This window comes from Parasteatoda tepidariorum, chromosome 1 (assembly GCF_982258835.1).
Source record: "Parasteatoda tepidariorum strain Cologne lab strain chromosome 1, Ptep-v5.0, whole genome shotgun sequence".
Lineage (NCBI taxonomy): Eukaryota > Metazoa > Arthropoda > Arachnida > Araneae > Theridiidae > Parasteatoda > Parasteatoda tepidariorum.
In genome coordinates, this window is record NC_141755.1 from 27,469,190 (window position 1) to 27,488,715 (window position 19,526).

The window sequence follows — 19,526 nt, forward strand, 5'->3', positions numbered from 1 at the left end:
CCTCTTGGATATGGGCCCAGCTCCCTACCGACCAGGATTATGAGATATAATACATAGCAAATATTAATAAATTTAAAAGTTGGAATAGGTTAAAGCAAACATTCACGCCGATAATTCCAAGTGTGGTTACAGTGCCATATAGTTCCACCGTAGTTTCAATGCACATATTTTAAATAAGAAATCACCTGTAAAATTACCCATACATTATACATTCAAAATAGAAACACAGTGGACTTAAAAAATAAATAAATATAATACAATTATCTAAGTATTTAACAAATAGAAGCACAAAGGCTTTACTTGCGTATTAAAAAAATAGGAAAAGTGTTATAAGACATACATAAAAAGAAAAATTATAATTTTTACTGGAAAATAATTCTCTATTTTTGAAAGTCATAGCGTTTTTTTAAAAAAAATCAAATATACCATGTTCTCTCATATTGAAAAAATTAGCCGGATCTAACATTTCATATTTTTTTGACAGATATAAATTATGTGTCTGCGTATTTTACTGAAACTTGAAAATAAAACAAATATCAACTTTAAACAACTCAGTTTTCAATAAATGCAGACTTTTTAACGAAACAACAGCAATACAAATTAAATTTGAAATTGATTCTTTTTTTTAAAAAAAAAAGAAGAGAATAATACGTTGAAAGATGAAATCGGAAAAATCCCACTATTTTGAAAAATTGACAACTTGTGATGAAATTTGATTTTAACTAATCTTAATAATTATTCACACCAAAATATGTGTGCAAAACAAATTTGCTACACAGTATTTTGAGCCGTTTTAAAGATATTTTTCAATATATAATATTAAGTAACAATATATTTTTTTAATTTCTTCGATCCTTTTTAACACAAAAATAAAATATGTTTGATTTCTTTCTTTTCGTGCAATACACTGTTTTAATAAATTGCTTCCTTACTTTACAGTTATTTGCCTTGATGCAGAGGGGAAAAAATAAGAATTTTAATCCACTTATTACTTTTAATTTCCAGACAGCTTTGATTTCTAAAATATTTTAATAAAAATACAAAAACAAACCCTAGATCTGATTTTGAAATAAATATTTAAATGCTTCATGATAGTTTTAAAATAATATATATAACCAATCAGAAAATCAAAAACTTTTGCAGAGGGGAAAAAATAACAATTTTAGTCCACTTATTACTTTTAATTTCCAGACCACTTTGATTTCTAAAATATTTTAATGAAAGTACAAAAACAAACCCTAGATCTGATTCTAAATTAAATATTCAAATGCTTCATGATAGTTTAAAGTAATATATTAAACCAATCAGAAAATCAAAAACATTAGAAAGAAAGATACGTATAGAGAGCTCAAAGAAAATTATGAAAACTTACCCCAACGTTAACGCAATCTTCGCTTCCAGAAGGAAATTTTGCCATAAATTTGCTGCCAGCCTTTTCCTCTGAGGAATTGAGGGGGCGAAAACGACACACAACTTTGATGCTGCATTCTGACGGATTTTCATTCATTTTCATGCAATCACAAAACAAACTACTCCACAAAAATGTACAATGAACTAGAAAATACTCAGTTTTTTTCCACTCAAATCCAAAATACAGTTACAGCCCCATGTTTTCGATTTTCTCCGTCAGGGTAGCTGTCTAGCATAGGGCGCCCCCACTGCAGAGGATATTATTTTACAATGGAAATGACAAAGAAATATTTACTTTTCTGGTCTTATTGATTTCTCAAGTTATACGATGGATTATTTTTTGGTATAAAACATTTTTTACATTTCCTGAGTTTAATTGGAGATCGTGATCATTGGAGGCGGAGAGCGGGAACCGATGCGAGGGAGAGGAAATGCCGGGGCTGTACCGGTGCCTACATGACACGCGACCTCTCCAGACACAAATGAGAAAATGAATGGGGTTTGCCATAATCTCATATTCACGCCAATATCAGTTTTATCGCCAAATTATAAGAAAATATTTTAAATTTTGCTACTTTTGATCACTTATTTATATATTTAAAAATGCATGAAACTTTTTCGTGATACACCAGAAAATTGACTAAAATGTAATTCTAAAATAAAATGAGTTATTCATTTTATCAGATTTCTTTTTATTCGTTGTAGAAGAATATATTTTTAATATGTAAAGATTCAAGAATGTCATTCAAATTTAAAAAAAAAATTCTTTTTGAAAAAAGGCATCCTATTAAAATAATTAAGGAAAACGAGATCTTTATCAGAGGAATTTACTTCGAATAGGATTCTTATCTCCTACAAATATGTAGAGAATAGATTGGTTACAATATTTACTTGTTTATTTATTTATTTAAAACATTTGCATGTTACATTTAGGTAAAAAAACTAAATAGGAGAAAACAAAGTAATCGATTTACTATTTCATCAACATCAGCAGCATGATCAATGCATGTATTTTTGTAACAAATTAAAAAGTTTTAACAAAAGGGAAGAAATTTAATAAAGCAAAATATCGTATAAGAATTATTAAAATAGCACACTCATACTCTTATTAAAAACTAACCTCTAAAACTCTAAAAAAATGAGAGAAAAAAATTATTTTTATCGCTTTTAGTTAGATAAATACTGTTTAGAAACAGCTAGACTATAATTGTGCAGTTGATATTCAGAGTAAAAAATTCTTTCTTTCTTTTTATTTCATTCGATTTTCAACGATTTTTACTCAGTAAAAATTCCTAAGTAGAGCTCATTTCCTAAACACGGTAGAATTTATTAAAAAAACTGTTAAAGGAACTCGATCACATAGTGAGAGAAAATAATTAAAGTCATTGGAATATGATATATAGTTTGTATAAAAGAATTAAATATGTAATCGCTTAAAATATACTGATAAATATGATAATTTATTAAAATTGCCCATAAAAATGCAGATTTTATATATTTATTTATTTATTGTTACTCGCTGTAATAGCATAATTTTTGGTAATATATATATATAGTAGTTAAATATGAACCTTTATACTGAATAACAGTGAAAATATTACTCTTTTGAAGTAATATTTATTAAACAAATACAATTTTTGACACTTGAACGCCGCCATCTTGGATCCACCATTTTGGAATTCCGTAATTCTAACATTAAATTCGTAATAAGCGACCTCAAAAACCCATTTATCGTTAATTTTTAAATAATGTAATTGAAGTTCACATTTCGGTAAGCTTTCTCCGAGTTTCGACCCTGCTGAAGTCTGAAGAACGTTGTTTTTCCCGTCAGTCGAATGCATAGGTAGAAAAGCTACTTTTACAGAATTCATCAGAGGTTAATGAAGTCGCATTGTGAACTGTATTGCGAATCGGAAAAGAATAAATATAAAAATGCGCTAATTTAACATGCCATATAAATTTATTACATAGCAAAAAATAAATCTGCACTAAAATCTAAATCATTTCAGGGTTTGTATTTTGTTTAATGGGGGTATATATTGGAAACTAAAATATCGATAGTACTTCAGAGAATTCAAGAATCCGGAGGAGTAGTTTATTTTATTTTATAACCGTCGTTGAACAGCCGACCCAGTTTCATGGGTTTACGACTACCAATGCTCAACTCCGCAGCCCTGTAATTTTTAACCCAATCCAGAAGACAAGGGAACTCCTGGATCGAGTATTGGGAGAAATTTGCCTTCATAGAGGGCATTTTGATGGAACTAAACGGCATTTTCGTTACACTGAGAAGTAAACCTCAAGAACCTCCCAAGGTTAGCTTAATGGCAAGGGGACTCTAGCCCATGATCCGTTTACCACTGAGGATACTTTACGTCAGCATTGTGGTCGGGGCAAGCCGGATGCGGAATTCGTATCGATTGGGATTCGAACCCGGTTCGCCTCATTGGAAGGCGAACGCTCCATCCCCTGAGGCATCGCTGCTCGGAGGAGTAGCATTGGCCTTGCAGGGCATTCTGTAATGACCGGCCTTAAAATACTATATTTTTAAAATTCTTGTAAAAAAGGTAAGTCAATAAACTATGCCCTCTAAAGTCATAAAATATTTTAAAAAAGCGCTTCGAAACTATTACTAATAGTCTTGGATTTCGATAAAGGGGCTATGCATAAATGAGGTCACGCTTGGAGGAGAAGACAGTTAATGATAAGGGGTGACAGGAGTAACAAGAAGTGTGACATTACTACACATTTTGGATAAAATAAAAATATTTGAGATCAGTAAATCAAAAACTTTTATCTTATTCACTTTTATCTTTTATACATAAATATATATTATATATTTTCATACTATTTACTTTTATATCCCTTTATCAAAATACGTACACCTATAATCAATATTTTTATGCTCACAAATGCTAAATTTAAACACATTGTCAAAATTTAGAGACTCGAAACATGGTCTATAACGTATTGCTTTGTCTTTGAACTATAAATATATAAAATATAGCATGACTTGTGATAAGGGGATAATGAAGTGTGACAATTTAAGATAAAAGAGAAGAGGGGATAAAAATATTTTTTAAAAAAAGGGGGAAAATAATAATACTTAAATATATATATTTAAGTATATTGGGAGGCATGATCTCCTGGACTTGACTTAGTTTAGTTTGTCTAAGCCAAGAGGGATAAGCAATTATAACATATACTTTATTTTTATCTGATTTTAAAAATTTGGAGGTTATTTACTCAAGAACTGAAAATGTATTCACATTTTGAGCTTACCGATCCAGGCAAGCGTTGTTACAATTCTAAAGTTTGACAAGTTTAGAGAAAGTATTTTTTTTACTCTCAGTTAGTATTTAACTCTTAATTAGAGTTTTTTTCCAAATATATTTGAAGACATATTATTAAGAGTATGTGAAAATCCACGAAGTGTGTGATTTTTTCATCATGGAAATTATAAAGCAAGATTTTTTTTCTACAGAAAATTTAAAAAACATTTTTTTTTGTTGAAACAGTTTTACTATTTATAACGTCTATCACAAGTATAACGCCTGATGAACTTGTAAAATTAGTGTAACCTGGTTACTTCCATTAAAGGATATATTTTGAAAAATAATACACAAGTTTTCTTAAAAATTTGAAATCAACTAAATTAAAAAAGCTATGATGTGAAACATGTGCTAATAAAGCTATGTGCGGATTTTCCTTTTTTAATTCGGTATAAATATAAAATGATAGAAAATTGAAAAATTAATATCTACTGGAAGAAAAGAAACTGAAAAATAATAAATGGGCAACATACGATAAATCACATTTTCAAATTGTGCAAACGTGTGCTTTTTTTTTTACCTAAAAAGCATAATGATTTCTATTCAATCAAAAAGGATTTCTGAGTATTTTTTCCTAGTACATATTTCTGTGTAATTTTTTCTAATGGAAATTCCAAACGCTTGTAAATTTTCTAACTGAATATAAGTCTAAAATACAATTTGGTGTAAGAATATCACTTTAGCAGAAAACCTGGTTCATATCTATTTTATTCCAAATCTAAACACTTGTAAACTTTCTATCTGAAAATAAGTCTAAATAGCAGTTTGTTATAAAATTTAACTTTGGAAAGAGAGTTTAGCTTATATCTAAATAATTCTAGGTCGATCAGATTTATGAAATCATTCAGTTCGTTTCGAGTACATTTTATATACAAAGAAAAATAACGAAAGTGCGATAAAGAGCCAAATAAGTTTCACAGAGAATTCGTATGTTATTCCGCACTTTCATAGGAAGAGCCAGTCTTAAATGCGGAACATTTGCGTCACTGGGAAGTCCGCTCCCTTGGAAACGTCAATTGATTTCATTTTCGTGTTGCTTTTTCCTTTTATGAAGAATACTAAAAAAATGATTATGATATGTTCTTGAAAATGTTCATATAACTAGAATTCAATATATCCGCTGATAGCAGGTAGACACAATGGGATGCTAAAAGTTGCACACTTTAATTCAAAATTTTAAGACATAAAATCTCTTTACCGATTATAAATTAGTAAAGATAGTAGTTACACGTTATGTATGTTTTATTAACTGAAGGATAGTAGTTACAAATTATATATGTTTTAAATTACATATGCTTTATTTACTGAAAGATAGTAGGTACAAATTATATATGTTTTTCTTTAGTGTGAAGAGCGGTAAATACCAATTCAAACAATTTCTTTAAAAGTTTAATCGATTGTTTTTTTTTAACATATGTATTTCATTTCATTATAAACCAAATACTGGTTTGGTTTTTTAAATTAAAAAAAAAAATTTTTTTTAAATTTTGAATTTTTTATTTATTTTGTATTTTCTAAAATTGTGACATTTTATATTCTGACAGAATGAAATTCAGTTTTGCGGTATTGACTACAAATATCAAAACTGAGAGAAATCAGAGAGAAATGATAGTTCTGAAAAACGTGTTTTTGACAAGCTTCACCTTTTAATTTTAAATATAACTATTTTAAAAAAAATGCGTAGATGTATTAAAAAGATTTGTCTTTTTTAAAAACAATAGTTGAAAATTTTTATTTTAATAATTACAGTCTTGAAAATACTTTAAATAAAGTTTGTTCTTTCTTTAATAAATAAGAATTGCATTCAAAAATCCTTAAAATTTTCCTTCATACTAATAAAAATTTTATCCAAAAAAAAACAATATTAATAAACATGTTTGAAATATAAATAACATAATCGTCAACACAAAAATAAAATTCTTTTTCAAAATCTAATTGCTCATTCTAAATTTTCAATATTATATCAAAATACATTTATTTAAAGCTAGTACATATTCATTTTCATATCAATTTATTTTGTACTAATTACACATGCATTAAATATTTAGCATCTTGATTCATTAATATATTCCAGTTTTTCTTTTTTATTTGAATTCGAAGAAGATAAAGTAGGCTGACTGCTTGAACTATTCGGTGTGTATATTTCTTTCTTCAATACGTTTTTGTAATAGAATTGTTTTAAAGTTTTCTTTTTTCCGACAAAAATAACAAAAAGAAAAACACCATGCAGAGCTGTTAACATGCCGGCTATAGCATATAGTGAAAAAACACCTGTTATCCAAGGAATAAACTCGGTCGTCCATGTAATTCCCATCACCAGAAATAGTTTTAAATATAAGTAAAACCTGTAATTAAAATAATCAGCTTATATAGGATTATAATTATTTTATTAACATTAAAAATATCAGTTTTCATTAAAAACAATTTCTTATCTTTTGAAAAATCAAAGTAATGTTCTAAAATAATACTTCAATGGATCTATTCCTCGGCATGGAAATTTTTAAGCCAGCTTCAAATTTCTTAAACTTTTGAGAAGTTTATCCTTTATGGTTAATAATTGTTAATCGTTTAATGATAAAATTTTCGATTGATCAAATTTATAATTTTTACGTAATGTCATTATTTTTTATTTACTAATAATTCTTTTATCAATATTTTAAATATTTCTTTCAAATAATTAAACATCATCAAAAAAGTTAAAATCTTGAATGATAAAATACAATTCACGATTTTTGCAAACTTTTGAGAAATTTATCATTTATGGTTAATGGTTGTTAATCATTTAACGATCATTTTTGATTGATCAAATTCCTAATTTTTATGTGACATCAGTATTATTTATTTACTAAAAATTCTTTTATCAATATTTTAAATATTTCTTTCAAATAATTAAGCTTCATCAAAAAAATTAAAATCTTGAATAATGAAGTACAATTCACGATTTTTGCAAACTTAGGGAACCTTTCTACTGAGTGTAGTTTGATCACGTATGTAACATCAGTATTCTTTGTTTACTAATAATTCTTTTATCAATATTTTAAGTATTTCTTTAAGATAATTTTGCTCCGACAAAAAAATTTAAAATATTGAACAAAGGAAATACAATCTACAATTTTTACAAATTTAGGGAACACATTTCTACTGAGTGCGGTTTGATTGTTCTACTTTAAATTCATCAATCAAATTCTCAATTTGTAAATGCATATTTTATATAAATTTTTATTTTGATGGAAAAGTGATGGGAAAATATTATTGGTTCAGCATTGGTAAGTATTTCGTATTAAAATGAAAAGTCTGTTTTCATAAAATTTCAGCTCCGCACTAAATCATATATTTATAACAAAAAGACGAGGAAAGAATATCTCCACTTTTCTCTCAGGAGGAAAATCAATTCAACTTTAAAGTATGTTTTCGAACGACAGATCAGAACAGTTAAGAGTGGGCTCTAAACTGTTCTGACCGTGAGTCGGGGAACTGACCCATTTATATCAAAAAATAAATAACGATTTTTATTAATTTTGATCGCATAATGTAGAAATAAATTGGGAATTTATGCTGAACATTTTCTATTTTTTATTGAATTCTAATAATAAATATCGAAACAATTAAAATTGAAATATTAATAAATTCAAAAATACTATATCAAGATTGATTTTCGCCCCATGAGGTAGCACCATCAAATAGACCACAGAGATCGCTATTAAATGAGGTTAAAAGTTTAAAAAGAAAGCAATTTAACCCTTTCAATACATGCGCATTAAACGCTAGGTATTTATAGAAATATACGACATTACAATTTATCAAATATCAAGCCATTACAGCCATCATATTAAGAATGATAAACGACTGTTGAAGTGAAAATATTAACATCAGGTTCTAACGTATTATTTCTTAGGTTCTTGCTCGTAAAACGGGAATTAAAATTTTTAAAACTTAATGCATTGTTTCAACTATCCAGTATTAACAAATTGTTTAAGCAAATTAAATTACTTGCGATTATTTTCAAAAATAAAAAGCGTGCATGAAACTGAGCTCTACTTTAAAAAGTCTTTGTTGTTGCTGTCATTTGCCCTTAAGACAAAAGAGGTGCGCTTCTTTTGTGTTCAGTGGTTCCATCTATGGCCAAGATTTCGACTTCAGTTACGACATACGCCGCAGCCAGTTTATAGGGAGGACCTATACATACATCCTTTCATTCATCCACAGACCAATTTTGTCCTGAACCAGAGAACGAGCAATCTCCAATTCAGTACCCGAGGAGTTATTGGTTTGTTATGGGAACATGGAGGACTTTGTGATCCGATAGATTTAACTTTCGTCAGTCACCATTTACTACAGGGGGAGTCTTAAGCCGGCTGGGATGGAACCAAAAAGGCCTTTTAAAGATTCTGTCGATCATATACGAATGAAAAATTTTATGGAAAACATAAAGGATTTTTCTCTTACAACCTGAAAAAGTTGCGAATAGCTCTCTTGTTATTTCTTTAAATACGAGTATGAGGTTTTCAAAACTTTTAGATGAGAACAGTTACTTTCATCTAGTAAAAGTTTTATTTTGTATGTGTAATACAGAAATCAGTATACATCACGCAACCATGGCCAAGCACCTAGCCCATTTCAGGCTGGATTCTGACTTTTAGTTACAGCCAGGTTACGAATACCGTACAGTTTTTTTACCCCGACATGGTGACAGACAGCATGACTAATACCTGAACTGGTATCCCTCTCTTTACAAATTTAAGCACCAAAACCAGTGAAAGGAATTTCAGTTACAACAAATTAAAAGTCCACCTTGCTGATTTTATTTTATTTTATAATCGTTGTTGTACAGCCGACCCAATTTAGGGTTTATAACTTAATGTTCGACTCAGTAGCCTTGTAATTTTAAACCCTCTCCAGAATACAAGAGAACTCTTGGATCATTAATTGGGAGAAATTTGTCTTCGTGGAGGACTTTTTGATGAAACTAGCCCGCATTTGCGCTACATGGAGAGGAAAAATCACGAAGAACTCTTACGGTTAGCCTGACTGCAAGGTGACTCTAACCCAAGATCCGTCTGCCACTGAGGATATTTTACGTCAGCACTGTGGTCGGTGCGAGCCTCGTGCGGAATTCTTATCGACTAGCCACTGCAGGGATTCGAACCCGGTTATCCTCATTGGAAGGCACACGCTCTATCTCCTGATCCACCATAGACCAATTAAAAAAATAGTACTAATAGAACTTGGCAACACTTTGCTGTTTTCTAGATAGAACTCACTTTGTCGATTTCTAGGATAGAACTCACAGCCCACAGATCTCCATCAGCATTGTGAGCAACGCGTTAACCTACTGAGCTACCAGAGCGCCTATGGCAATAATCAGCATTGATTAATGTGCTATAGGAGCAGCATCTTTACATTTTTTCCTTTACGACTTAATTTTTTAATATTTAGAAAAAAATCAAACATTATAAAAAGTAATACTTTTCGAATTCAAATCCAATGACTTGCATTTGTTTCTTAGAAATCGAAGGTCTTTTTAAAATTGCATTTTTGATTACGTTTTTAGGTGATAAAAACATCCCATTCATTTATTTAAAATGCTACTTAAGAACAGACTTATCACATCTACTTCAAACCAACTAAAAATAATTATAACTTTATGCGCACCTTTTTTGTTGTTGCTTTACTTGTAATATTGCTGTCATCTTCTTTACGATTATCAGCTTTCTCATCGTCATCAAGAACAAAACGAGATTGCAGAATAGAATGACTCCAACCGGTAAGTTAAAATAATAAGTGAAAGCAGTTTTTCCACTTAGCCAACAACGTTTTACTCCGAATTGCGGTCGGAACTTCAGTGGAACCCATTCAGTTAATTCTAAAATAGCTGCCGGTAAGGCTACTAGGACAGTAGCAGTCCAAGAGTACGCCGAATACTTCAAATATTTCTTCGAGTTGCTCTTCACTTCACTTTTAGACCGAATATTGGCAAGCGATCTCCAGATATCGAACGCCATTACATTGGTCCAAAAGAATGTTCCTAAGAATGTCACGTGAATGATCATGGCGATCGTAAAGCACATTGAGAAAGTAATGTGTTTTCTGATCATGAGGTCGAGAATGAGCATGAGAAATGTTATGAGCAAGCAAGAAGACATGCTGATGAGATTCTTGCCGTGCACATTGTGGAATTTAGACATTGTGGAGTAAATAAACAATGAGAATATTAAGCAAAGGCAAGATAGAACCATTTCTGCAACTATGATTGGATAGTATTGAGAGACATTTGAAGCAGTTCCTGTAGTAGCGTTGGAAACATTCTGCTCCAGAACGTCGCTTGTCTGGTTCAAAAAATAGCTTTCTGTTGCGTTTTGCCATTCTAGTGATGTATCCACTTCTGTGGTTGCCGTTGATAGTTCCATTTAATGTCACAATACCTTTCTCAATACTTTTTTTTATATCCTGTATTAAAAAGAGTTTAGTTAAACAAGTAGAATTGCAAAGTATAATATTATTATGGTATCTTACTATATATAAAATTCTAATGATGGTGTCGCAGTTTTCCATTGTTGTCGGTGCATTTTTATTGGCCAGAAAATCACGTGGTGTGATCCAGTTTTTCCTCATTCGTCTCCTTATTGTTTTGGTTGTAGTCAGCATAAAATTAATAAAAGTCATGCTTTTCTATAAATATTTTTGAATCCCTAACTTAAAGTTATTTTCCTGTACTGCTATTATTACGCTTTTAATTCAAGAGTTTAAAACTAAGAGAATTGCTGTTTTTTTATTAGTATTATAATGTAAATCTGCCTTACATTTTAAGATAAAGTTATTTAGAAAGGTGGTCTAACAATTATTATTTTTGAGCAAATAACATTAATATACTGTTATAAATTACAGTTAAAGAGATCTGTTAAATGATTTAGAACTTAAGGATCAGCTTCATGCACAATGAGATGCAGGCAAAAAAAAAAGTATTTAATATATCCTACCGTTTGGTAAGTGAAAATATTAAATTAAGGATGTGAACTCATCAAATTTGTTTCAACAATATAACGTTATAACAACATAAATGTTATTTAAAAAAATGATTACTTAGAAAAATCACTTCTGTTTACCAATAGATCTAAATATCTAATATATATAATTCTCTTACGTGGCTCCCAAATTTTGGCTGTATTTCTTTTCCGCCGGTGGCAACTGTGATGCCAGAATTTGGCATTACATATTTATTTCCTATCTTTTTAAAATATCCTTCATTACTTAAGCTTATTTTTATTAATAGAATTATATTTAAAATAAATCAAAAACTTTATCTTTTTAAACGAACATAAAATATTTATTTCTTCTCTTCCAGATCAATGTAGCGAATACTTTCTTTTTATTTCATTATTATGCAGACATATTAATTCACTGTCGCCTCTAATCGAAAACAAAAATCTATTTATAACTTTTTATTCTAATTTTCCAACGGCTAAACGTTTCGGTTGCATGTTTATAATAATTCACATAAATTTGTTGGCGACTTGAGATCGCCAAGGTGTTCTTTTAAACCCATGTAGATATGCTAGTTGGCTTTGTTTTTGGCTATGATATATTATGATAAATCGCCAAATTTTGGATCTCCTACCCATACTCTTTCTCTGTCCGTTGAGAATAAATATATTCACTTTTAATTTCAATATTTGCGAGGCTGGGAGCCCTTTTGGGGGCCTCCCAGTCTCAATTTTCTAACCGTCAGAAATGTTGTTCTGGCTTTATGATCTGTCAATAGAGAGCATTATTATTTCATCCCTTTAAGGGATTTCTTATTTTGGATGAAGATGTGGCCATTTTCTGAATCAAATTATACTTAATAAAATCTAAATTTACATTCAACGATTTGTACATTATTTCCTGGAAACGTAATTGTTTTATTCATTCAATATTGGCCCAAATGAACATTCATATATTCCACTATACAACCCTTGACGGCTACTGAAGGAAGCAACAAAGTTTCCTCACAGCAACGTTTGCTTTGTTTTGCTTACGCTACTATTTCTGTTACACGGCGAATCGACCCATGATTGCCGCTAAAAATGTCACATGCCAAATCTATCTGAGGTGACTCAACATATAGCGCTTTTAAAAACGGAAACTGAAATAACCAGAGAGCATCAGCTGCGGCAATCTCATACTATTAAGCTAGGCAGAAGTGAGTAGTCTTTGTCGATAGATCTCTATTTTAGTATTTTGTCGAAAGCGCTTTTTTTCACGAATTTATACATTACGAATTTATTTGACGATTTTTGATTTACATCACGAATTATACTATAGCACATTTCTAATAGGTTTAACGAATTACATGTCATTTATTTGAATTCAAATTTATTTTAATGACTTAGTATTTACTAAAAAGATGTAATTTTTTTATATGGATTTGAGTGATTGTTTTGAATTCTTAGAATTGTGTGCATTTGTAATGTACCTAAGTTAGTAGCGAGCGAAGCGATCTTGGTACGCGAAGCAAACCATATAAGATTGCGCAGCAATTTTCGGGGGTTGGCGAGCGTTAGCGAGCAGGGGGCGCAGCCCACAAGTTAGATATAATTAGGGTTTAAACACACACGCACAGAAATGGAAATTTAATGATCCAAAAGAACCACCATATTATTTGTTACCGTTGGTATTTATTTAGTGGTCCAAAAACTTAATATGGTAAACAAACTTGAGGGAGAAAAAATCGAACTTTACAAATATAATTCATGTTATGGTAAATATCAAAAATTATTAATTGCCAAATGTAACACTCTAAAGCTAATTAGGTTTGTTAAGGAATAATATCTATCAAAATTAAGTAAAAAAAACCTAAAATAATATTAATAAATAAATTCAACATCGAACTTAAGATGCTGAGATCAAATAAATGTATGTATAAGTGAGAAAAACAGAGAAAGTAAGAACTAACAAAATATTACATTAAAAATTAATTAATAAAAAATTATAATATTTTAAATGAAGAGCTTCTAAGGGAGCAAAAAAATATTATTTTATGTATAAACGATTATAAGGTCAGTACATGAATACTAAGTACAACACAACATGTAAATTTGAAATTTCAACATTATCCTCTCGTCACTATCCTCTGCGCCTAAGGGTTCATCTCATTCTAGTACCCTTAAACTTTTCACGATTCAAATAATCTAACTATTAAGAGTAAGGTTAAAAATCCACTACATTTTTTTTTATTAAACAACAATTTTTTTAAATTTTCTTTGTTTATGATTAAAATATTATTTTACCAAAGAGTCGGTGAGAAGCTGCGAAACAACGAGTTCGGGAGAGCGACTAAGCTTCACACCAATAATGGTTACTGCAACCAGTTGCTGTTATTTGATTTAACTGTGTCTTGAAGCAATATGAGAGGGGTTTTGAGAGTTTTATTACATCCTAATTGTAGAATATGGAGAAATTATAATAATAATTTATCTCCCTGTTGCACATTTTTATTAGAAGAAATATTACTTAATTCATAAATTAATCATAATTTGCTTAAAATGTATATGAAAATAATTTTTAGGGGAAATTAATAAAACTATTAATGAGTGAAAATTACCACTTACTTACAAAAGACAATTTTTTCCAAAAGTAAATTTCGTTGCCGAAGTGTATAAAAAATATCACATGAATACAAATATTAGATAAAATCTTTTTTATTTGTACTTGGCATTGATTATGTGTAAAGGATAAATCGCAATGGAATTTCTCAGCGTAGTTTCCGGTGATGGTTAACCTGAATTCCAAGAAAAATAGTTCTTTTTCTAATATCCACTTCCGATTTTTTCAGTTTAATGAAAAGTAAAATTTCCGCATGACTCAACCGATATATTTTGGGGAATTATTAGATTATTTAGAAAGAAGTTTTAGTTCTAGTTGCGAAATTCCATTGATTAAAAAAATATTTGGATAAACATAAGAATGAAAAAGTGACTTAAGAGAGTGAAAAATAAATATAGAATATAATGTAATAATTTTAGTTACTGAGACTGTTTATAAAAAAAATTAATTTGTTTTAAAACGTATAATAAAATGTTACCATGCATTAAATATCATAAAATATTTTGAAGATATTATTAAATAAAATTTAATATACATTAATGTAAATTTATTATATATTAATGTAAATGAAAAGTTTCTTTTAATACGCGATATTTATTTTAGGTGTCGTAACTGTTTCACTAAAATCAAATTATCGCTGAAGAAATGTTTGTTTAACATTTTTCAGGCTAATTTAGTTTCAGTTTATACCCTTCCTTAAAATTAAATAAAACTAATTATAAAAAAAAACACCAGTAAGCACTTCAGAAGCAATTTAATATTTTGTAGAACATTTCTCTGAAATTGATTACACAATTAAAAGAAGAGAAAAAACTACATAAAAACTTTTTTCTTTTTAAAAAATCTCATAAATCAATCATACTAATCATTTTTAATTTGAAAATAGCAGTAAATTCTTTTAGCAATTGCAGTAAATGCGTTATTCTGCATGAAAAATAAATGCATTTCAGTTTTAGAGAGAAAAGGAAAAATAATTTTAAGGAAATATAAAATGTTGTGAACGAAGGTCATTAAACTTTTGTTGACGAGATAGTATTGATCACAGCAAGAAAACGTAATGCATCCTTACCACGCAATTTATTTCACAACGCGTTTTAGTCTGTGGAGAATTATCTATAATTTTTGATCACCAAAATAAAATATTCACAGCTCATTTCGATATAATTTTCGCCATGGTGTAAATTAAGAAAACAATGTTTCGTTAATTTCACTGTGGAAGGATAATTATAATTTATAATTTAACACAGTTTTTCTTTCTCATGAACATGAATAAAATTTTTATGCATTCACATTTGCGGTATTTAGATATTTCAAGTATGGATATATATTTGCAAAATATGCATTTTTTAAAAATATATTAATTAATTCAAAGATCATACGTAATAATTAACGGGATTCTTTTTGAAATTTTTATTTTGTATTTCTTTTTTCTTTTCTAACTAAACTTAAGTGTCAATAGGATTTGGGGAAATTTTGAAATGCTGTTATTAATTGTTTTTCAGGTTACATTCATTCAGGCATTTCATTTTTTATCTATCCATTTATTTTTCATTCATTTAATTTAACAGTAATTCTTTTCAAACATAATTGGTCTATTGTTGTTTAAAAACATTTTTAGTTACTCACAGCATCGTGCGCAGTATTTGTTGTTATGGAACACTGAAGAAAACAGGTAACTAACCCCTGGTTTAGTCTGAGCTGTCTGTCGGGAAAATCTGAGCAGCAAATAAGACTGGACACATGTTTTTACGGTTCCCGGGAAGAAATTTATTGCAGATCCCCCTTTCTGAAAAAACAAAATGTCTAATTCTTTGCCTATTTATAGTGTGTAGAATTCAATTTCAAATTAATGAAAAGATATTACATTTTTTGTCATAATTTTTGCCTGAGCTCTTAACAGTCCCGGTTCCTGAGATAATTCTCCCTGTCTCTACTCTCCCTCTTTGAATGTGGGCCGTGACAATACACCATCTTGACTTTTTCTACCAACCGACTCTGCAATCAAGTCAGAAGCTCTAGTTGTTGTACACAAGATGTTTTATGCATACCCTATAAGCTTAAAAATTTCGCATATGGCACCCCAATATTTAACTATTTACCTGCTGTATTGTAATTATTCTATACGTAAAATATGCTTCATATGTGTAAAATCTAGAAATATGAAAAAGTAAATGTTGCATTTGCAACTCACTAAAAATCTATCCACGTATAGCAATTAACACTATGAAGGAGCGAGAGAGAGATAGGGATTATTAGCATTGCAGGTGAAAAATTCGAAGATTCGAATGAAAACCCGATTGGTAAAATACATTTACCGGCGAAAAACGCTAAAATCAGGTTCTAGCTCGCAAATGTGATTTTATCGCAGGCAGTGAGTGATTGCTGCTGGAATGGCTTGAAGAAAGAATCTTCGTTTCCTTAGCTAGATGCTCCACCCGCCATGGAAAAGGGTGTATACCTTCGACTATTGTGAGTTAGAAGCTTCATGCTGTATAGTTCGTTCACCAGGAGTTGGCACTTGACTCCACCTCCTCGGACGCAGAGTTCATTTCAGCGCGGGTGTAAGAAGAGAAACATCTCATCTCCGGGCTTGAAATTAAGACAACCCTTAATGCGCGCCAAACACAACCACTAATTTATTCTTCAGTCATTTACTTCGCTTTATCATCTGATGCTATTATACCTTTCGTTTCTCTAGCTAATGAAATATAGTTTAAATTTAAAAACTGCTGTTTTCCCAGCAAAATGTCTCAAGGACAAACTTTTGTCATACGATCGCCAAATAGCAGCCTTGTTCAGGATTGCTCACAACCTTCTCCCAACAATAGCGAAATAGTATCGTCGCATACCACGTGATCAATTCGGAGCCAAGCGTCAACTCCTTGTGAACGAGTTATTTATTATATATACAGCGGCCTAGGCCAATAGGCCCATATGCCAAATACAATGGATCATTTAAAAGGTCAACAGACCCTTATATAAATAAAATACAAAAATTATATGTATATATAAAATACAAAACTTATTAACCCTTATATAAATAAAATACAAAAATTATATATACATAAAATACAAAAATTATGAACCCTGAGACAACCAGTAAAAACTGAATGAGCTGTGAGCCAGAGCTGGTGGGCCCCTCAATACAAGACAAAAAATCTAACAATTCACCAAAAACAGCCGTAAATACAACTCATAAAACCGCCAAAAGGTGAAAGGATAAAATGACATAAATGAATATAGTGCTAAAATTGAAAAGTTAAAACTGAGACAAAATCACAGATGTATACACTTGCCAATAGGGCATTGAAAGGATCCAGCCAATCAAGCCAGCTTGAATCCTGCTGGTGGAACCAAAATAGTGAGAGTGAAGTAGTAACAGGTAGTTAAAATGAAGATAAACAAGTAAAGCAGAGTAAATTCAATTAAAGTACAAAAAACAGAGGATAAAGTACCAATAGATATTAAAAAATAAGAGTTAAAAGGGGTGTATAACAATCTAAAAACCGTGTATAAAATACAATCGCAATGTAAAATACCAAATATATTAAAATCCAAAGGTTGTAAACAAACCTAAAGCATGTATAAAATGCAAAGTCAAGTTAAAAGTCAAATTAAAACACAAAAATGGCAATGTGGTCCAAAAAAAGGTTTTGGCAAGGTGGTTAGATTAAGCAGGTTAAAATTTTAGTTATTGTCAATTTTGTTTATTAATTCCATTTGTTCCTCAAGAGTAGTTTTAATGATAATCTTGATAATTTCTCTACAGACCTTGTGAACGAGTTATAGTCCCTTTCCTCCTTCCTGTGAACGAGAAAGTCTGAATCGTTGTCAGTTGTGAGCGCTTAACGAGAGTCTGAATTCACGTGGTCGTAAGTGAAGTCTTCATACCAGTGCTGTTGTTGTTGTTGTTAATTTACGTCGCACTAGAGCTGCACAATGGGCTATTGGCGACGGTCTGGGAAACATCCCGGAAGATGATCCGAAGACATGCCATCACAATTTTGATCCTCTGCGGAGGGGATGGCACCCCCGCTTCGGTAGCCCGACGACCTGCGCGCGAACTCGAGCACTTTACGGTAGCACAGTTTAACGAGGACCAATACCGCACACCCTCGGTCCCTACGCAGACTGATCCAAGTGGGTCACCCACCCGCACACTGACCGCAGCCAGTGATGCTTGACTTCGGTGATCTGATGAGAACCGTGTCTTAACGATCAGTCCACTGCGGGACTCATACCAGTGCATCTCCCGGCTTTGAAGTTCTTTAAGATCCAGGATTTTCGTTGAATCATGGCAAACCAAGGAGTCTGTTAGGTAGTGTGGAGTATTGCCTTTTCGCTGTCCGTAGTTAGAAATATCAAGGGATAAGATTGGAGTAGATGCAAAGAGGTACTGATATGGAAATATCGCTCTTTGACTTGAAGCTATGGTATTTGAGAACATTCTTAAAACACCTTCGATCGCTGTCGAGAGGAAAGAAAGAGTTTTTCATAGGAAAATATCTTACACAAATCAAATTCTCCTACTTTATCGACAGTGATTGGAGCAATGGCAACCACATGCAGTGAGAATGGCCCTCGCAGCACCTCTCACCTCACTCCCTTACACACGCGTTAGACTAATCGCAGCGGGACTGATCGTAAAGACACGTAGAACACCAAAGTTAAACATCACTGGCTGCAGTTAGTTTGAGAATGGATGATCACTTTGATCAGCCTGAGTAGAGACGGAGGGTGAGCAGTATCACTTCTCGTGAAACTGTTCCACTGTACTGTACTCAACATCGCGTGCAAGCTGTCGTGCTACCAAAGCGAAGAACCATCTCCTCTGCAATGATACAAAATTATGATCGATAGCATGGTTCCAGATCATCCACAAAGATGCTTTCTAGTCCGAAACCAAAAGCTCATTATTGAGCCGTGGTGGCTTAGAAGATAGAGCGCTTCCCTTTCAAGGAGGTGAACCGGGTTCGAATCCCAGCAATGGCTGGTCGATTCGAATTCAGCATCCAGCTCGCACCGATCACAGTGCCAACGTAAATTATCCTCAGTGGTGGATGGATCATTGGTTAGAGTCCCCTTGCCCTCATGATAGAGTAGGAGTTTTTCCTCTCCATGTAACCAGTGGCGTATCTAGGGTATGGCAAGTATGGCGAATGCCATGGGCGCATTATTTCGAAAAGGCGCAAAACCAATCAA

General features: G+C 31.3%; 2 protein-coding genes across 3 annotated transcripts in view; both read right to left on the bottom strand.

The window, feature by feature from the left end:
• LOC107442085 (kinesin heavy chain) overlaps window positions 1-1,906 on the bottom strand; it is a 59,923-nt gene extending 58,017 nt beyond the window's left edge. Inside the window, exon 1 of the mRNA XM_016055554.4 lies at window positions 1,373-1,906. Within this exon, the coding sequence (XP_015911040.1) occupies window positions 1,373-1,513 (141 nt within the window). The 5' untranslated portion in view covers window positions 1,514-1,906. The remainder of the gene's footprint in view (window positions 1-1,372) is intronic.
• A 4,363-nt stretch (window positions 1,907-6,269) lies between these two features.
• Window positions 6,270-14,434, bottom strand: LOC107442081 (G protein-coupled receptor Mth2). Of its 2 annotated transcripts, none has more exons than XM_016055551.4 (3): window positions 14,330-14,434; window positions 10,395-11,189; window positions 6,270-7,087 (listed from the first exon to the last, which is right to left on the bottom strand). In XM_016055551.4, the coding sequence occupies exons 2-3, from the start codon at window positions 11,147-11,149 to the stop codon at window positions 6,787-6,789; spliced, it is 1,056 nt and encodes a 351-aa protein (XP_015911037.3). In that variant the 5' UTR covers window positions 11,150-11,189; window positions 14,330-14,434; the 3' UTR covers window positions 6,270-6,786. The 2 variants fall into 2 exon arrangements, with proteins under 2 accessions (XP_015911037.3, XP_071036178.2); XM_071180077.2 differs by having other exon boundaries at window positions 14,334-14,421.
• Between the last annotated feature and the right edge of the window lie 5,092 nt (window positions 14,435-19,526).

Excerpts from the sequence above, each read along its gene's own strand:
- LOC107442081 (XM_016055551.4), bottom strand. The coding sequence starts at position 11,149 with ATGGAACTATCAACGGCAACCACAGAAGTGGATACATCACTAGAATGG. Across the intron at positions 7,088-10,394 it reads GTAAAGCAACAACAAAAAAG|GTTTTACTTATATTTAAAAC; the intron begins GTGCGCATAAAG and ends TTTTAATTACAG.